The 20963-nt window shown below is 34.6% G+C and overlaps 1 protein-coding gene across 3 annotated transcripts in view; it reads right to left on the bottom strand.

Moving 5' to 3' along the window:
* The window catches only part of LOC134846545 (poly(A) polymerase beta-like), a 42466-nt gene that overhangs the window by 20118 nt on the left and 1385 nt on the right, over positions 1 to 20963 (bottom strand). For all 3 annotated transcript variants that reach the window (XM_063863943.1, XM_063863935.1, XM_063863927.1), the window contains exon 2: positions 20145 to 20336. In XM_063863943.1, the coding sequence (XP_063720013.1) occupies positions 20145 to 20336 (192 nt within the window). The remainder of the gene's footprint in view (positions 1 to 20144; positions 20337 to 20963) is intronic.

The raw sequence follows: 20963 nt of genomic DNA on the forward strand, positions 1-20963 counted from the left end.
ACCAAAAGACAGATGATAATGTATGGAAACGGAAGAAAAATGAAACTGAATTTTGCGTTTTAAAGACTATTAAAATCAAACTAGGGCTCGACTTCTAAAATGCTATAAAAATAATTCACCCAATTACTTGAAAGTTGAGACTGTCAACCGAGTTCAATCCAGAATTGAAAAAGCATTGATGAGCGTTGAAGAAAACTTAAGAAAGAACGTTACATAAAAAACCTCATTCAGTTTTATCATGTATAATCGATACTGGTTTAAGTATAACTACATCATTACACTACTTCTCTGGAAACAATTGCCGGTTACCAGAAAATGAAAAATGAGAAAAATCGAAAACAATTTTTCTTTTAGTTTTAACTGGACTCAATTTTGGAACAATTGAAAATGAACAACCCACAGCTGGCCCAATGAAGATGATCAGAACAAGAATTACTATTTATCATTGATCAAAACCCCTGCGCTATTCATCACTTCAACTTCATTCTTTTTGATAAAATTACAGCCAGCAAGAAACTACTTAAGTTGACCATAAAAAAAATTATCGATGATTAAAACAAATGCGCTATTCATCACTTCATCTTCACGACAAATTTGACAGAAAAAAAAAGCTTTTTGATGAACTAACAACCCAGCAAGAAACTATTTCAATTGATCATAACAAAAAACTAATTAGCGATGATAAAATCGAAGGCGCTTTTCAATCATTTGGCGCTTTTCAGCAGCTGATGTCAATGTGAATTTCTACAAAGAGAACGGTACATTGAAAAAAATTCAATCAATTTGTCTTAATCAAACAACTCAATCATTGATGATCGGCACTGGTTTAGATTTCTTAAAAATTATATCGTTATATTATTTCTCATGAATCGACAGCTTATTCCCAAAACTTGAAAACGTTCAAAAAATCGAAAAAATTAGTGGTCGTGATTAAATTTGACACACTTTTGGAGCATTTAAACCTGAACAACTCCAAATTAATCTATTGAAGATTATCAGTAGTTAAATAATAATTTATCATTCAACAAAACCCTTGAATTGTTGATTCATCTTCGCGAAAAAGCTGACAACGAAAGTGTATTTTGTATCTTTGAGAGAATTTTAACAAAAACTACCGATAGACAATTGACAAATTAGGGAAACGGGCCAGAAAGTGATAAGATTTCTACGTTTTTAGAACTAATAATTCCAAACTCAAGCTCGATTTCAAAATCGCTTAAAAAACGTTTCGTATTAACCTTTTCAAGTTGAAATTGTCAATTGAGTTCAATAGAAGTGAAAAGGCTTTAATGAGTCTTGATAAAAACGAAAAAAAGAACATTACATCAAAAGAAAACTGATTCAGTTTTTTCATGTATAATCGATACTGATTCAAAAAAATAACTACATCACTATATAGCTTCTCTTGAATCAATTGCTGATTACCAATATATTGAAAAAAAAAAATCAGGAAAACAATTTTTCAACAACTGAAGAATGACTATATATCATGGATGAAAACATTTGCGCTACTCGTTATTTTACTTTCGAACCAATTTTAACAAAAACTACCAAAAGACAGATGATAATGTATGGAAACGGAAGAAAAATGAAACTGAATTTTGCGTTTTAAAGACTATTAAAATCAAACTAGGGCTCGACTTCTAAAATGCTATAAAAATAATTCACCCAATTACTTGAAAGTTGACACTGTCAACCGAGTTCAATCCAGAATTGAAAAAGCATTGATGAGCGTTGAAGAAAACTTAGGAAAGAACGTTACATAAAAAACCTCATTCAGTTTTTTCATGTATAATCGATACTGGTTTAAGTATAACTACATCATTACACTACTTCTCTGGAAACAATTGCCGGTTACCAGAAACTGAAAAATGAGAAAAATCGAAAACAATTTTTCTTTTAGTTTTAACTGGACTCAATTTTGGAACAATTGAACATGAACAACCCACAGCTGGCCCAATGAAGATGATCAGAACAAGAATGACTATTTATAATTGATCAAAACCCCTGCGCTATTCATCACTTCAACTTCATTCTTTTTGATAAAAATACAGCCAGCAAGAAACTACTTAAGTTGACCATAAAAAAAATTATCGATGATTAAAACAAATGCGCTTTCCCATTATTCGCTTTTCAGCAACTGATGTCAAAGAGAATTTCTACAAAGAACACGGTAAACTGAAAAAATCTCAAGCCATTTTCGTCATTAATGATCAGCACTGGTTTGAACTCACTTAAAAAATTACATTATTAAACTTATTCTCATGAAGCGACTGCTGATACCTAAAATTTCAAATGTTAAAAAAAAACTAAATCAATTATTCGCCTTGATTTAACTTGTCACACTTTTGGAGAATTTAAACCTGAACAACTCAATTTTAACCCAATGAAGATGGTCAGAACACGAATAATAAATCAACATTGAAAAGAAAACCTTGAACTATTGCTTCATCTTCGCGAAAAAGTTGACAAAGAAGGTGTATTTGTTGAAAGTACAATTCAGCAAGAAAACAGCTAAAGTGGCCGTTACAAGAAAAATTACTTAACGATGATGAAACCGAATGCGCAATTCGCCTATTCACCTTGCAGCAACTATGGTCAAGCTAATGATTTTATGATCAATGTCAACTCAAACTAATGAAATTATGATCAGAAGGCAATCGGAACAAATCAACAAACCAATTTCACACAGATTCGAAGCGGAGTTCGCAAAACTGGCGATGAAAAAACACATTGCGCTACAAATAAGAGAGAAAAAAAGTTATTTACGGGAAAAAGTCTTGTACCCGATTGCAAAACCTGGGCTTAATTCAAGGGTAAAAACTATCAAAGATCATCAGGACGGGACAGTTGACAAATAAGGAAAACGGGAAAGTGATAAGATTATATTTCTACGTTTCTAGAACTAATAATTGCATTTTCATGCTCGATTTCAAAATCGCTAAAAAAATGTTTCGAGTAACCTTATCGAAATGAAAATGTCAACTGAGTTCACGAGTTCAATAGAGAATTGAAAAGGCTTTATTGAGTATTGAAGAAAACCAAAAAGAGAACGTTATATCAAGAAAAAACCTCAATCAGTTTTTTTTTATGTAAAATCGATACTGGTTAAAAAAATGATTTCATCAAAATATATTATTTTTCTGGAAACAATTGCTGGTTACCAAAACTTGAACACATTGAGAAAAATCAAAACCAATTTTTCTTTCAGTTTTAACTGGACTCATTTTAGGAATAGTTGAACATGAACAACCCAAAGCTGGCTCAATGAAGATGATCAGAACAAGAAAGACTATTTATCATTGATCAAAACCCCTGCGCTATTCATCACTTCATCTTCACGACAAATTTGACAGAAAAAAAAGCTTTTTGATGAACTAACAACCCAGCAAGAAACTACTTCAATTGACCATAACAAAAAACTAATTAGCGATGATAAAATCGAAGGCGCTTTTCAATCATTTGGCGCATTTCAGCAGCTGATGTCAATGTGAATTTCTACAAAGAGAACGGTAAACTGAAAAAATCTCAAGCCATTTTCGTCATTAATGATCAGCACTGGTTTGAACTCACTTAAAAAATTACATTATTAAACTTATTCTCATGAAGCGACTGCTGATACCTAAAATTTCAAATGTTAAAAAAACAATCAATTATTCGCCTTGATTTAACTTGTCACACTTTTGGAGAATTTAAACCTGAACAACTCAATTTTAACCCAATGAAGATGGTCAGAACACAAATAATAAATCAACATTGAAAAGAAAACCTTGAACTATTGCTTCATCTTCGCGAAAAAGTTGACAAAGAAGGTGTATTTGTTGAAAGTACAATTCAGCAAGAAAACAGCTAAAGTGGCCGTTACAAGAAAAATTACTTAACGATGATGAAACCGAATGCGCAATTCGCCTATTCACCTTGCAGCAACTATGGTCAAGCTAATGATTTTATGATCAATGTCAACTCAAACTAATGAAATTATGATCAGAAGGCAATCGGAACAAATCAACAAACCAATTTCACACAGATTCGAAGCGGAGTTCGCAAAACTGGCGATGAAAAAACACATTGCGCTACAAATAAGAGAGAAAAAAAGTTATTTACGGGAAAAAGTCTTGTACCCGATTGCAAAACCTGGGCTTAATTCAAGGGTAAAAACTATCAAAGATCATCAGGACGGGACAGTTGACAAATAAGGAAAACGGGAAAGTGATAAGATTATATTTCTACGTTTCTAGAACTAATAATTGCATTTTCATGCTCGATTTCAAAATCGCTAAAAAAAATGTTTCGAGTAACCTTATCGAAATGAAAATGTCAACTGAGTTCACGAGTTCAATAGAGAATTGAAAAGGCTTTATTGAGTATTGAAGAAAACCAAAAAGAGAACTTTATATCAAGAAAAAACCTCAATCAGTTTTTTTTATGTAAAATCGATACTGGTTAAAAAATGATTTCATCAAAATATATTATTTTTCTGGAAACAATTGCTGGTTACCAAAACTTGAACACATTGAGAAAAATCAAAACCAATTTTTCTTTCAGTTTTAACTGGACTCATTTTAGGAATAGTTGAACATGAACAACCCAAAGCTGGCTCAATGAAGATGATCAGAACAAGAAATACTATTTATCATTGATCAAAACCCCTGCGCTATTCATCACTTCATCTTCACGACAAATTTGACAGAAAAAAAGCTTTTTGATGAACTAACAACCCAGCAAGAAACTACTTCAATTGACCATAACAAAAAACTAATTAGCGATGATAAAATCGAAGGCGCTTTTCAATCATTTGGCGCATTTCAGCAGCTGATGTCAATGTGAATTTCTACAAAGAGAACGGTACATTGAAAAAAATTCAATCAACTTGTCTTTATCAAACAACTCGATCATTGATGATCGGCACTGGCTTACATTTACTAAAAATTATATCATTATATTATTTCTCATGAATCGACAGCTTATTCCCAAAACTTGAAAACGTTCAAAAAATCGAAAAAAAATTAGTGGTCGTGATTAAATTTGACACACTTTTGGAGCATTTAAACCTGAACAACTCCAAATTAATCTATTGAAGATTATCAGTAGTTAAATAATAATTTATCATTCAACAAAACCCTTGAACTGTTGATTAAACTTCGCGAAAAAGTTGACAACGAAAGTGTATTTGGTGAAAGTTCAAGTCGTCAAGAAAATTGGATAATTAGCCATAACAAGAAAACTAACTATCTATGATTTAACCGAAAGCGCAAATCGTCTCTTCACCTAGCAGCAACTAATGTCAAGGTTAAATACTAAAAGTTATGATCAAAAAGCAATCGAAAAAATCAGCAAACCATTTTTACACAGAGGCGAAGGGAAGCTTCGCAAAACTGGCAATGGAAAAACACATTGCGCTCCAAATCAGTGGATGAGAAAAAAGATTTCTGGAAAAAGATTTTGGAAAAAAATTTGTGGAAAAAACTATTTGAGAAAACAACTTGAAGAAAATTGAAAATTTACAGCTACAAACCTTGATATTTGTATCGCATGAAATTCAAAAACAGCCTTTAAAAAATGGAAATCAATAGCCGAATGACAACAAAGGCGACAAACTTTGCGTCGAAACCTGTTGTCATAAAAAAAGAGGCCAAAACAAAACTGTTGTCATAAAAAATTTCACAAAAATCAAAAGGTTTTTACGACAACTCCAAACTGAAATACACAACCCCAACCAGGTTTTTTTGCCCTCGAATTTAGGCAAAAGAGTGACTAAGTCGACATTACGCAATCTATAACTGTTTCAAAATTTGAAAATAAAAATGAAAAAAAACTCAAAATCAGAAGTTTCAGTTATCGTAAAAGATGGTAAAATTGGAACAAAACTCATGCTTTAAAAAGAAAACCAATAACAACCACTGAAGATTTTTGAAAAACGACGTTTGAAAAACGGAATATGAACCGACTGAATTATGACGAAAACCACAACCCGAAACAAAATTTAGAAATTTTTTTGAAAAGATAATTACAACCTGAAACTTGAAAAGATAATTACAACCAGAAAACACAACCATTGAAAAGATAAATCAGTCTGAAATTACAATCTGAAACCAAAAAAAAACATCTAGAAGTAAAGATCCTCTTGAAAAGATTGTCTAGAAGGGAAAAGTTGTTTACGGCAAAAAAAGTCTAGTACACGATTGCAAAACCCTTGATTACCGGAAAGGTGAAAATTATCAAAGATTACCAGACCAAGAAAGACTTTTAATCAATGGTCAAAACAACTGCGCTACTCAGCAATTTATCTTAGAGACAATTTCAACAAAAACTAACAGACAGGTGATAATGTCTGTAAACGGAAGAGAAATGACATAGAATTTTGAGTTTTAATGACTATTAAATTCAAATTAGGAGTCGGATTCTGAAATGCTACGAAACTCTTTCACGCAATCACTTGAAGGTTGAGACTGTCAATCCAGTTCAATCCAGAATTGAAAAACATTGATGAGCGTTAAAAAAAATTAAGAACGTTACATAAAAAAACATCATTAAGTTTTATCATGTATAATCGATACTGGTTAAAAAATAACTATATTATTTCATTACTTCTCTGGAAACAATTTCCGGTTACCAGAAAAAGAACACATTGAGAAAAAACGAAACCAATTTTTCTTTTAGTTTCAATTGGACTCAATTTTGGAACAATTGAACATGAACAACCCAAAGCTGGCCCAATGAAGATGATCAGAACAAGAATGACAATTCATCATTGATCAAAACCCCTTCGCTATTCATCACTTCACCTTCGCGACAAACTTGACAGAAAAACACTTTTTGATCAAATTACAAGCCAAGAAAAAACTACTTCAATTGACAAAAACAAAAAAAAATAATGGATGAATAAATCCAATGCACTTTTCAATTATTCGCTTTTCAGCAACAGATTTCTACAAAGAACACGGTAAATGAAAAAAATCTCAACCAATTTTCATCATTGATGATCGGCACTGGTTTAAAATTACTTAAAAAATTACATCTTTAAACTAACTCTCATGAATCGACTAGTGATTCCCAAAAATTTCTACAAAGAACAGGGTAGAAGGTCACCAGACCAAGAATGACTTTCAATCATTGGTCAAAACAACTGCGCTACTCAACACTATCTTAGAGACAAATTCAACAAAAACTGACAACAGACAGTTGACAAATTAGGGAAAAGGAACAGAAATGATAATAATAAATTTCTACGTTTCTAGAACTATTAATTCCAAATTGAGGCCAGATTTGAAAATCGCTAATAAAGCGTTTCGAGCAATCACTTCACATTAAAATTGTCAACAAAATTCAAACGATTCAAAAAGCGTTGATGAGCGTTAAGAAAACCGAAAAAGAGAACTTTACATTCAAAAAAGCTCAACTGCTGATTCCCAAGACTTGAAAATGTTCAAAAAACAGTGCAACCAACCTTTTGTCAGGGTTTAACTGGACACATTTTTCGAAGTTAAACATGAACAGCTCAGAGCTAAGCCAATGAAGATTCTCAGAACGCGAATGACTATTTATTATTGATCAAAACCCCTGCGCTATTCATCACTTCATTTTCACGACAAACTTGACAGAAAAATGCTTTTTGGTAAAATTACAGCCAGCAAGAAACTACTTAAGTTGACCATAACAAAAAAAAGTATTGATGAATAAAACGGAAGCGCTTTCCAATTATTCGCTTTTCAGCAATTGATGTCAAAAAGAATTTCTACAAAGAACAGGGTAGAAGCTGATCAGAACAAAAATGAGTATTTATCATTGATCAAAACAACTGCGCTATTCATCACTTCATCTTCGCGACAAATTTGACAGAAAAAAAAAACGCTTTTCGGCGAACTAACAATCCAGCGAGAAACTACTTAAATTGACCATAACATGCGCTTCTCAATCATTTGGCGCTTTTCAGAAGCTGATGTCAATGTGAATTTTTACAAAGAGAAAGGTACATTTTAAAAAAAAACATTATATTATTTCTCATGAATCGACAGCTTATTCCAAAAACTTGAAAAACGTTGAAAAAATCGAAAATTATTGGTCCTGATTAAATTTGACACACTTTTGGAGCATTTAAAACTGAACAACCCCAAATTAATCTATTGAAGATTATCAGTATTTAAATAATAATTTATCATTCAACAAAACCCTTGAACTATTGATTCATCTTCGCGAAAAAGTTGACAACGAAAGTGTATTTGGTGAAAGTACAATTCAGCCAGAAAATCGCAAAATTGGCCATAACAAGAAAAACTATTTATCTATGATTATTCCGAAAGCACAATTCGTCTATTTACCTTGCAGCAACTAATGCCAATGTTAAATACTAGAAGTTACGATCAAAAAGCAATCGAAAAAAAAATCAACAAACCATTTTTACACAGAGGCGAAGGGAAGCTTCGCAACACTGGCGATGCGAAAACACATTGCGCTCCAAATCAGTGAATGAAAAAAATGCAGAAGCCAAAAAAGAATTCTGAAATATTACTTTGGAAAAAAACTTGTGAAAAAATTATTTGAAAAAAAACAACTTGAAGAAAGTTGAAAACCGACAAACCTTACAGCTACAAACATTGATACTTGTATCGGTTGAAATTCATAAACAGCTTTTTAAAATTGGAAATCAATTACCGAACGACAACAAAGGCGAGAAACTTCTCATCAAAGTGAACTGTTGTCATAAAAAATTTCACAAAATTCAAACAGTTGTAAGCACAACCCCAACCAGGTTTTTTTTGCCCTCGAATTTAAGCAAAATAAGTGACTAAACCGACATTATGCAATCTATAACTGTTTAAATATAAAAGTATAAGTGAATAAAAATGAAAAAAAAACTCAAAATCAGAAGTTTCAGTTATCGTAAAAGATGGTAAAATTGGAACAAAATTCATGCTTTAAAAAGAAAACCAATAACAACCACTGAAGATTTTTGAAAAACGACGTTTGAAAAACGGAATATGAACCGACTGAATTATGACGAAAACCACGAACCCGAAACAAAATTGAGAAACTTTTTTGAAAAGATAATTACAACCTGAAACTTGAAAAGATAATTACAACCTGAAAATACAAACATTGAAAAGATATATCAACCTGAAATTCAATCTGAAACCAGAAAATCATCCAAAAGTGAAGATCCTCTTGAAGTGTTTGTCTAGAAGCGGACAAAGTTGTTAACGAGAAAAAAAGTCTAGTACCCGATTGAACTACCCTTGCTTATCGCAAGGGTGAAAATTGTCAAAGATTACCAGACCAAGAATGACTTTTAATCATTGGTCAAAACAACTGCGCTACTCAACACTTTATCTTAGAGACAATTTCAACAAAAACTGACAACAGACAGTTGACAAATTAGGGAAACGGAACAGAAATGATAATAATAAATTTCTACGTTTCTAGAACTACTAATTCCAAATTGAGGCTCGATTTGAAAATCGCTAATATTCAGAAACTGCTCCCATTCAGAAACTGCTGATTCCAAAGACTTGAAAATGTTTAAAAACAGTGCAACCAACCTTTCGTCAGCTCCCATTCAGAAACTGCTGATTCCCAAGACTTGAAAATGTTTAAAAACAGTGCAACCAACCTTTCGTCAGGGTTTAACTGGACACATTTTTCGAAGTTAAACATGAACAACTCAGAGCTAAGCCAATGAAGATTATCAGAATAAGATTGACTATTTATCATTGATCAAAACCCCTGCGCTACTCATCACTTTTTGCATAATTCAACAGCTTATCTCACATCTCGTCTGTCTAACTGGATACTAGACCCGGATTCACTTACAAAAATTGCTACGCTTGAACCGCAATCATCATAACTATAGCATCAAGTTTTTTCTCAAAACTCCAATGATTCGCGCTTTTTATGCAAATACGCTGTCTCTGATTCGTTCATATTCCAACGCATGACATTCCGCACTCTTCCGGGGCAGACTATGATGCGCATTTGCTTATTCGCTTCTGATTGTTGATATTTTCCTGCCTGATCCAATAGTGGCTGTATTTATGCCCCATCGGAGCTGCCACCAGTCGTTGCTCTTTTTGTTCAATTTCACATTCGCTCTTCATTTCACAAAGTTAATTATTAATGAAGCGATCTGCTATCGATCAATTGTTTGGTCTTCTATCCGTTTATTGCGGTCAAGAGTTTCGCCCCGATACTGCAGTTCCGCCGGTCTCTTTTACTTCGTCGGTATCAATCAAACTACGAATAGTTCTTGACTATCGGTACACCACCCATGATTTTCCGACCCATCCCAGTGAGTTTTCGTTTTGCAATGACACGTCTTCTTTGAATGCTCCTGAACCTCGATTGTCTTGAACGGAATTCGGACCTCCCTCAGATCGAGTTTACAGATTCCGCTTTGATTTACAGCGCTCCTCGAGGTGCGTTCGGCTTCGCGGCGATACTTTTTCTCTTCGAGATTATGAGCTCATATTTGCCTCGCTTGTATGATATCGCGATCCGGTAAACTTGGCCCTGAGTTTTGCTCAAACCGCACAATTCATTTTGCACTTCCTTGATACTCGCGCTCATGGTGAATACTTCCCTTAGATCCTCCTATAAGTACCCAACTGCATCTTGCAGCTAACCTATTCAGCGTTGCACAAAAAATTCCCCTTCCCGCTACTTCCTCAAGCATAACCAACAGACAGTTGGAAAAGATTCAATGAATGCAAATAACCAGAAAAAATACTGACTTTTTTCTTTGAAAAAATCTCAACTTCCGAATTTCCATGAAAAAAATATATGGCCTCAAAGCTCGAATTTTTAAAATAATTTTTGATTGACACTTTTTATACATAAAACTAATCCAACTTGAGAAAAACCAGATCAATAAGTAAAATTTTTAATTCGCTGGGAGATCTGATAATTAACCTCTACTTTCGAAACTAGAAGTCGACCATGTTTTTCGAGACTTTTACACTTTTGCTGTTCGATAGTGGAGTTTGCATTCCTTTTAGAAAAGGAAATGAGCTGAACTTAAAAGAGAACCAAAGTCAAATCGCAAAAAAGTAACTTTGAGCCTGAACAAATTTTATAACTTTTCTTTAAAAAAAAACGAACATAGCCAATCGGAGATTGGAAAAGAATAATGAACGCAAGTAAACATTAGAAAAAACTATTACTTTCTTGAAACAATCTCAAATTTCGAATTTCAAAGAAAAAAATAGAGTCCCTTTAAACTTTGATTTTCTAGAACAATTTATGATTGGCGCTTTTTTGATAACATAAACCCATTTAGAGAAAACTAGATCAATGGGTAAAGTTTTTGTTCCGCTGGAAATCTAAAAACTAATTTCCATTTTTGAAACTAGAAATCGTTCACGTTTTTTTGCGCCATTTTCACGTTTGCGCCACTTCCAGCAGATGAATTTCAATTGCACTCAAAAAGTGCATATATACCTAAGTGCATTCATAAATGCATCAATATGTATGAAAGCACATCTGTAGTTATTTGAGACTTTTCCTAAAAACAACGGAAAAAAATCAGCAAGACTACGTTCATTACTCTTAAAAGATTATCGCGACCTATATAAGAGTCTGAACTACATTCATCGACTCTTGAAACAAGTGATGCATTTTGAACGTCTCATTTCGTACCTTCAAGAAAAATTTCTCAAATGTGTCAAGAATTATCGAGTAGTGCGTAGGTTTAGATGAGGTTGCCCATTTGCGCAGCTTGTTTTTTTTTACCGGGTGCCGAACATCAGCCCGACAGGACTTCAATCCGAATCGTAAAAATAGGGACTTCAAGCCAAACAGTTCCTTTAACACAGAGGCGAAGCTGAGCTTCCCAACACTTGCGATACAACATCGGAATAGCAAACCAAGCTAGCAGACAGGAAAAGAAAGCCACTAAGTCCAAAAAAGGAAATAGAAAAAAAATTCAAAAAACCACAACCATGTTCTATTTGCAGAAAACACGTCTAGAAACACAATCGAGGGCAATTAAAAATAATTTTAAAAAAAGGTAGTACCTGATTGCCATATCCTTGCTATCGCAAGGGTAATTAAGAAGAGGCAACTCAGCCGACGAAACTTGAATAATTTCCCGTAGAACCAAAAATATAATTGTTGTCATGAAAAACTTTTAACTATAAATTCTAGTCTAAGAATTTTAGCATTTTGCGCAATCCGCAATGAAGGATAAAACTTATGTTTCCTTTGAAATGACCCCAAATTAGGTCTCTAAGTCGATAAATCACAAGCCGATCTCATTTAGACCGAATAAAGTTTTTAAGCTAAAAAAAAAACAACAAATTATACGAAAACCAGTTATAAACAAATTATTTTTAAAAAAAACAAATTATACGATTAAAATCAAAATTGCAGGAATAATTCAAAACACTGAAAAAAATTACATTGAAAATTGCTGAGAAAAAAGAATTCTACGATGTGGCAACTAAGCCGACTAAACAAACAGACAAACTAAAGGCCGACAATTTTTTCGATAGAATATTTCCAATTTGAGAAAAAGTTCCTTGCCAGCTTCGAACTCACAACCTTTACGGTCCTAGGCGTATTTTACACCTCCGGGCTAAGTGCCGAACACGCATAGAAGTTTCAATTCTTTATGAACCAAGATACAAGTGATTCCGTTAAACATGTTGTTAGCCCGAAAAAAAAGTATACTTTCCGGTTTGATAACGCTTGCTAATAGCAAGCGTAAAAACAATGACGTTGACACAACGTGAAAACTATTTTGATCAATTTATCCATTTCATGGCGATGTTCAACATTTAATGGATTTTTTTTTTGTATATTGAACGTTTGTTTGAAATTTAAGAAAGTCAAAAATTAAAAAATTGCAGATGGATTTTTCTCGTGTATAATTTATGAATTTCAAAGAACAGGCTTATGTAACAAACGAAACTCATCTTTAAATAGTGCATTGTTCCAAAAAACAATTACTATGGGTTTTTTGTCAAGTAACGTTATAATGATGAATTTGAGTGTCTCTGAATTACTGAAAAAAAATCGGCCTGAAGTCCCATCGGCAAGCAATGATACAATAGCTGGCAACTTTGAGAACTATCAAAGAAGTGCATGTAACAAAACTTGAAAACTATAAGGCATAACATAATCATTTCTTTTTCGGTCAATTGTACATGCTATAAAGAGTTTTTGTGATAAAAAAAACGCAAATTTGAATTTTAACCAAAAATTCGAACTCTAAGCTTCTGTTGCAAAAATTTTAGTTTTGAAATAAAAGCAAATTAGTGAAAAACCGGCTACGTCTGATATTCGAACCTGCCACCAAGAAATTAAGAGTATCACACACTAACCACTCAGCCACGGACGCTTAATGGGCACCAAAAACAAGCCACATGTAAAGCAGAGAACAGATGCTATGCAATTTCCAATTCTACAAATTAATTTCCAAATTAGTGAACACATTAAATGGACAGTTTTATTTGAGAGTTAGGTTAGAAGAAAAAAGAATTTTGCTACAATACACTAAGCTAATCGCAAGTGTAATTATAAAAAATAGCCAATCGAAGATTGGAAAAAAGTAATGAACGCAGGTAAACATAAAAAAACACACAAAATTTCATTAAAAAAAATCTCAACTTTCGAATTTCAAAGTAAAAAATAAATGCCCTTTAAGCTCTTTGAATTTGTAGAATAATTTATGACTGGCCCTTTTTGATAACTTGAACCCAACTTGAGAATAATGGATCAATAGGAAAAGTTTTTATTCCGCTGGGAAATCCTAAAAATAAATTCCACTTTCGAAACTAGAAATCGTTCACGTTTTTCGCGCCATTGCCACGGTCGTATTTGGAGAGTGCTATTTACATCACTTTCAGCAGATGAATTTCAATTGAACTCAGAAAGTGCAAAATACCTAAGTGCATCAATATTTAAAGACTTTTTCCTGAAAAAAAAACAAAAAAATCAGCAAGACCTATATAAGTCTTCACTACGTGCATTACTCTTAATAGTGTTCGAAGTACGAGAAAGAGCGATCCAGCTATTTAACTAAAATCTGTAATCTATTATAATATATCACAGAGGTTTAATATTAAAGTTTGTTCTGCTTTTAGACAATCTACCGTAACGACGAGCTTTGCACCGCCGATAACGTTTTGCACAAATTAGACAACCAAAGCATCAATCAAGTGTTTCACATTAACACCTCAAAACATCGGGCGGTGCCGCACACTTTATGAGCCAAAATGTCGTTATTCCCAGCAGAATCCTTGCAGGGGCGCAATCGGTCGACTTCGCCATGTTAAATTTGCAAAGCGAATTATCTTAAAATCAGAGCAAATCGCTACAAAATGAACTGGTGACAAACTTACCAATGACCTCGATTAGCACCTAAGGTATGAAAACTAATTATTCAAATTCATTTCAGCAAAAACAAACGAAAGAGGGCTTCACAGAAAACGGGAAATAAAACCACCCAAAAAACAAAAGCAGCGCGAATTTTTCTTAACAGAGCACAAAGCAAGAAATTCAAAACTCAGCTTTTTCATCAACATTTACAAAATGCGTAAAATCCGAGTAGTTTATCGGATGAAAACTCAAAAGTAAAGACTTCTTTAGTCTAAGGATTGTTAAAAAAAACTTTACCCATCTCACTACTGCAAACTTGTACAGAGAAGAAAGCCTTTCCAACTCTTCAATTTTTTTTATTAATTGTAGATTTCAGCGATTGCTTCTCTAGGTCCGTTGGTACACTAACTTAACGGCACCGCAAAGTGGTCCCTTTGATAATGAATTCAGCGGGGCGACCGAGCTTCACTAATATCCACAATTCCGAAAGGGTTAAGTTGGTGGCAACTATTCTGTACTGTACTCTGTTACTTGCCCCCTCTTTATGCTGCTCTTAAGGTTGTCTTGCTGACTCTCGCCAATCGCAAGAATTTCCAGTAGTAACTTAATTCAACTAATATAATTCCAAATACAGAAAGCTATTAGTGGCCAAGATAAAATCTAATAATTTAACCAAAGGAAAGGGTCTGCGATCGATTAGTACAATGTCCTAATTACCCAATTAAGATTTGATCAACTCTGTTCTAAGATTCTCTTTCTTTAGAGAACCCAACAATCAATTACACACAGTAATTCGTCACTGTCTCTCAGTTCGACCTGCTAAAATTAATAGTGTCCCGATGGACCACTATTCCTTTGAGGTACTTTTAACTGATCTCCCAACTTCGCAATTTCTCGTTCTCTAACTCTGAGAACCAACTATCTGTTAGCTTTTCTCTTCTTGCTCTCTATCTAACGAGAACCAACTACTCTCTCTAGTAATTATCACTGTTCTCTCTCTGACTGAGAACAAACTACTCTTCTATTTAGCAATAATTGTTCTCTAACTAACTGAGAACCAACCATTCGCTCTCACAGCACAATTGTTCTGCCTAAGGGTAGGCTACTTGATATTCTCTATAATGCTTGTCTATTTGAGTTTTAGTTATAGTTAGAGTTATGTCATCACTACAAGTCCTGATATTTACTTTGGTATCCTTTTCGTAAGGTCTTAACTGAATTCTTCCTCTGACGACACTAGTCTTAAGTTCCATGTTCATTATAGGCATCCCTTACTAAGTTGTGCAAATATCAAGTCCAATTTCACCTCCAAACCGAGTTATGTTTAATTAACCAATCTTCCCAAGGTTTTTATTTAATTATCTCATTAACGTTCTAACCTGCCGAGGGCAGGGAAAGGCCCCTTTTATGGGTCGCTAACTCATCCTGAGCATCTAAAATTCTGATCTATACTCTATTCCAATCCTGACCTTCTAGCTATCAGGGGAAAGTAATTCGGGTATTAGGGGTCAAATCGTGCCAAAAAGCCAACTCCCGGGAGCTAATTAAATACCCCTTTCATTCATACTATTTAGGAGACCTATTGCCTCTGTTACTGCCAATTTCTTCTGGGACTACTTTTCTTTTACCCTGTTTGAAATTCTATTAATAGCGAACTCGCCAAGCTCAGTTGAATCCTATGTTTGCCAAGTCCATTTTAATTAGTTCCACTACTCCAACCATACAATGTGTAATTAATATCTCTTTCAGCTTCTGCTTTTATTTCCCAATAGGTAAGTTCCCTCCCAATTATTAGTAAGGCAACCAATTCTCATTCCCAACGGTTGGGGTCGAATGAAAACGCCACTTTCCGATGCTAATACCGAGGTTTTCTATACAAATTTGGTCTTAAACGCCCAAAGGTCAATTTGAGGTCACCCCGGGGTGAACCTTCCACATTCAGGTTTAGAATTCAATGGGGGTCCTACCTATCAAGTTTCGTCCATATACCATCGATACTTCCCAAGTTATCCCATTTATATTGTCCATTATCACTTTTCCCGGGAAAAGGCTATTAACACCGAAAGGAGTCGCCCGAGGGATTTTAATCACTGGGGGTCTTTTTTCGGGGATGAGTTGTAGTATCTGATGCCGCCATAAAATCGATATGCCCTCGCTTATTATTTTGCGTAAATTGCCTACTTCCGGTATAAGGGGTGGTTTTCCAAAGTGCTAATAACTTCCGGTTCAACCGCTAGATTTGGCTCAAATTATGATACCTGATGTACCTCAGTGCTACCTATGCTATCCCACAGTTTTAGCTCCCTGCGTTCAGTGGGGTCCGGGAAACGACTTCCGGAAGTCGGGGTGGGGTCTATTTGCATAGGGCATAGCACCGGGAGTAGGGGTCCAAGGGGTCTGGGATCCTAAACTTAAGCTTCCTTCGACTGGGTCTACAACATACCATGTTTTGGTTCCATTCCAACCGCTAGTTACAGAGTTCTGATAGGGCCATTTTTTGCACTTCCGGGAACCGTTATCACTTGGTCCCGGTCCCAAGTGATAACGGTTTCCGGAAGTGCAAAAAATGGCCCTATCAGAACTCAGTAACTTTTAAGTATGGATTTTTGCATGCCCTGAAATCATCTCTTGTATCCGTCCTATGAGTTTCATAAAGCTAGCCCCGGTAGTTTCCATTTGGGGGGTTGCACGTCTTACTTCACCTGAGTTTTCCGCCAAAGGAGGGACTATATCTTTGGAGATTTTTGAACTATTTCGGACTTCACTGTTTGTTTACTTTTGTACTCATCTTATTGACTAAACAATCTTCATAGTACGCGTTCCATTAGCTTTACATTATTACGTGCATTTGCCAAGGTAAAGCTCTCACTTGAACTCTAAGTAAGGCAAAAAGTGTTAGGATCACCGATCCTACATTAATAATTAATTGTGGTTTCTGATATTCGCAGAGGATCTATGAAAGTCTTTGCAGCCTGTCTAAGCATAGTCCGCTTCTCTCATTTTCCCACATTCCAGACTTTTAAATCACCCAAAACGTTACGCACAGCACAAAGTGCATGTGTTCTCGTCGCATAAAGCACCAACAACTAGGTTGACTCAAATCACTTAGAACGATTTCCGAGCCTGATTAGTTCACTCTTTGCTTGTGTTATCAGAAAAGTAGGAACAAAAGCAAGAAAGCGTAGAGAGATCAGATTAAGAAAGACTATTTATCATGGATCAAAGGCCCTGCGATATTAATCACATCAACGATAATTTACTTTGAAAAACAAGCAAAAAAATTCAGGAAGCTTTCACATAGAGGCGAAGCGCAGCTGCTTTTTTTGCTAACTTATTTGTACACTACAGAATCATTGATTTGACGAATAGCGTGGGTCTTTTGATTTACACAGAGGCATAGCTGCGCTTCCCAAAAACTAGTGAGAACACGACAAAAAGCAGCTCTATAAAGTGCAAAACGAAAAAGTAGAAATAAGCCTCGAACTAGTAAAATATCGGCTACATATCGGATTCGAACCTACGACCTAAAGATTATAATTCTCACGCACTAACCACTCAGCTATCGACACTTAAAATACGACAAACACTAGCCACAAATAAATCAGAAAACAGATGCTATGCCATTTCCAATGCTGCAGTGATATTTCCATATAAGTGAACACTTTCATGGAACACTTTTATTTGCGAGTTAGGTTAGATAAAAGAAGGTAGTATTAAACTAACGCTCGCAAGCTCGCTCAGGTAATGATAAAAAGTCATCCTTGATCGGAGCTTTGCATCACACACGATAAACTGTCATAAAAAAACAAAAGAAAAAACAAGGTCTACGATAAATTCCGTGAGTCTCGATACAAGCTCACTCTTGGAAGACCGGCGATCCAAATATTTGAATATTTAGCTTGACTTTCCGAAAACCAACCCTTTTTTCTGCAATAAGACGGTCGTGGCCACTTAAGGAGCGAATATTCCCACAACCGGGTTTCTCGATTGAACCCGAACAATTAACATAAGAATTGGCAGGGTAGTTTTCGGAAAAAGTCAAAAAGTTTCCAAAAACGTTCAACTCAAAATATTGCTTTTTCGCAAAACATACCTTTTTGGGATAAAACATTTGGGCGTAGCCACTTATGCAGAAAATTTCACACAATAGGTTGGTTCGATTGACCACCAAGATTTCGAAGCGTTGTTTTCGAGAAAAGTCAAAAAATTTCAGATAACGGTTCAGAAAATCAAATATTTGACTATTACGAAAACCGTAACTTTCTGTGTACATAAATTTGGTCGTAGCCGCTTCTGTAGGAAACTTCACAAAACCCATTCTGTCAATTGAACCCAACAGCTCAGATCTGAACAGTAGTTTATCAGAAAACGAAAAAAAAATGTACAACTTTTACATCAGACACCAGTTCAGCAAAAAAACTGATTTTGAAAAAAAAAAGTTTTAAGTCTCCCTGAAAATACAATGAGCAGCACTTGCAACTAAATGAAAATTGCTTCCAACAGAAGAAAATCCGCGATGTGGCAACTAAGACGACAAAACTTGAGCAAACAAACGAAAGTCCAATTCAATTTTTACTGGAAAAAGAATTTCAATTTCAAACAAACTGGAAAAAAAACAAGGTCTGGCCGGGACTCGAAAACCAGATCATAGAGTGCAAACACAACCACGCTATCTCTAGGCCAAAAGGGAACGAAACTAGAAGTTGTTCAGGTTCAATAACAAAAGCACGTATGAAAAGCAAGAAGGATTTGTAAAAGTTGTTCACGGGGGAAAAGTCTAAATCCCAATTACAAGACACATCTCTCGCAAGTGTAGAAAAACTATCGATGAAAACAACGTCTGTAAAAATGATCAGAACACAAAACATCGCATCATTTCCGATTCCACAGAAATATATCATGGTAAACTAATCGACAGAAAATGAGGCAAAATCCGCACAAAAAAATCAAAAACTTACTTTTTGAAACAAATTGACTAACCAAAATTTTCAACTTTGTCTAGATTTTGTCTTAAATAAAGTTTCTTCTAAGAAAAATATGCTAGGTAAAACCTACGACAGCTAATTGAAATATTGGACAACATACCGAAGCAGACACACGTTGAGCTGAGAAAAACAGTTTCCATAAAACACTTTAAATCTCAAAAAAGTTTTCAAGGCCCCCTAAAAACATTTAGATAACCTTCTTTTACTCATCAAAAAAATTGAAACGAGTCTGCTATGTCGATATTAAATGATCCGCAATCTTTAAAAGCGGAAGAAAGAGGAAAAAATTTCAAGAATAAAGGAAAAAAAACTGACATACTGAAATCAGAGTTAGTACATTTACAAAAATTAAAGGAAGGAATATAAAATGCTCAAAACGTGCTCAAAATTTGTCTGTTAAAAAAAGAAAATTCTGTTTTGCAAAAACCATCAAATTGAGTTATGCTGTGAACAAGAAAAGGCTAGTTCGCTAGGGCAATCAACTATTTATCAAAGGCTAGTTATTAATGTTAGAAACCAATGCCATATTTATCAATTCAAAATTATGGATAAAATAAATTATCAAAAAACGTTCAAAAACCAACCCGTAAATATTTCAAAGAGTTTGAACCTGTGAAAACTTCTTTGATCCAAGTATAATGCGTATTTTGACGTTTTTGTTTGAAAATTGGTAGTTTTTCGCAATTGACAAGGAAATTTTATGATAAACACGTTCCATTTTGCACATGGCATACACAAGCGAAAAGACAAACGTATCTAAAAAAACTAAATGCTGATTGGAGTAATGAAACAACAACATTTGACACCATCAAGATTCAATTTTGTTACTATCAATCTAATTAAATTTACCCGTAGATGTGTGACGCAAGACTGCTGACTGAGCACATCGTAGAATGAAGTGAAGAAGTCTTCTCTCTCGACATGTCTTGGCGCCACCAGCAGTGTGTCTATATCAGCACCCTTAGTGTGCACACCAAGTCTATATGATCCAAATGTGAACAACTTCCCTCCGACTTTTTCCACCATATTGTCCGTCAAGTTCTAATCAAATTACACGAACTTTCATAATGGAAGCGAAACTGAGCTTTTCGCCTCTTGCGATTCAGGAAAGCCAGCGAGTCGCAAACCGACAAAAAACAACACCCAAAAATTTTCATACCTTGGCCTCCAATGAAACTCATTTTGATGCAAACCTGTCGCGAAACACAATTACCGGCTTTAAACTAACATTAAAAATATAGTCAGCAGAGAGTTGGAAAAGAGTCAAGGAACGCAAGTAACTTTCCGATTTTCTACGAAAAAATAAGATAGCCTTTTGAAACTGGATAAAATTGAGAAGATTGAGACTGAATAAATTTGAGACTGAACAAAGACTTACTAAAAGACTAACGAATTTTACACGAATCTGAACTAAGTTCATCGGTTCCTAAAAATTTACCAAATGGTAGTTATGCAGAAAAAACTTAATCAGACACTCATCGAGCCGCAAATAATGGTGACAAAAATCCAAAATATGGAAATTTCACATTGCAGAAAAATTAGATTTTTTTGTTCATTTTCGATTTACAAGAAACACTCTCAGCGAATATGAGATTGAGACAACAAGTTTCAACGAACTAAGTCCAAACATACTAAGAGAAAAGAAATAGTCCAGAAGAAACAAGCAAT

The sequence above is a fragment of the Symsagittifera roscoffensis genome, chromosome 1 (genome assembly GCF_963678635.1).
Source record: "Symsagittifera roscoffensis chromosome 1, txSymRosc1.1, whole genome shotgun sequence".
NCBI lineage: Eukaryota > Metazoa > Xenacoelomorpha > Acoela > Convolutidae > Symsagittifera > Symsagittifera roscoffensis.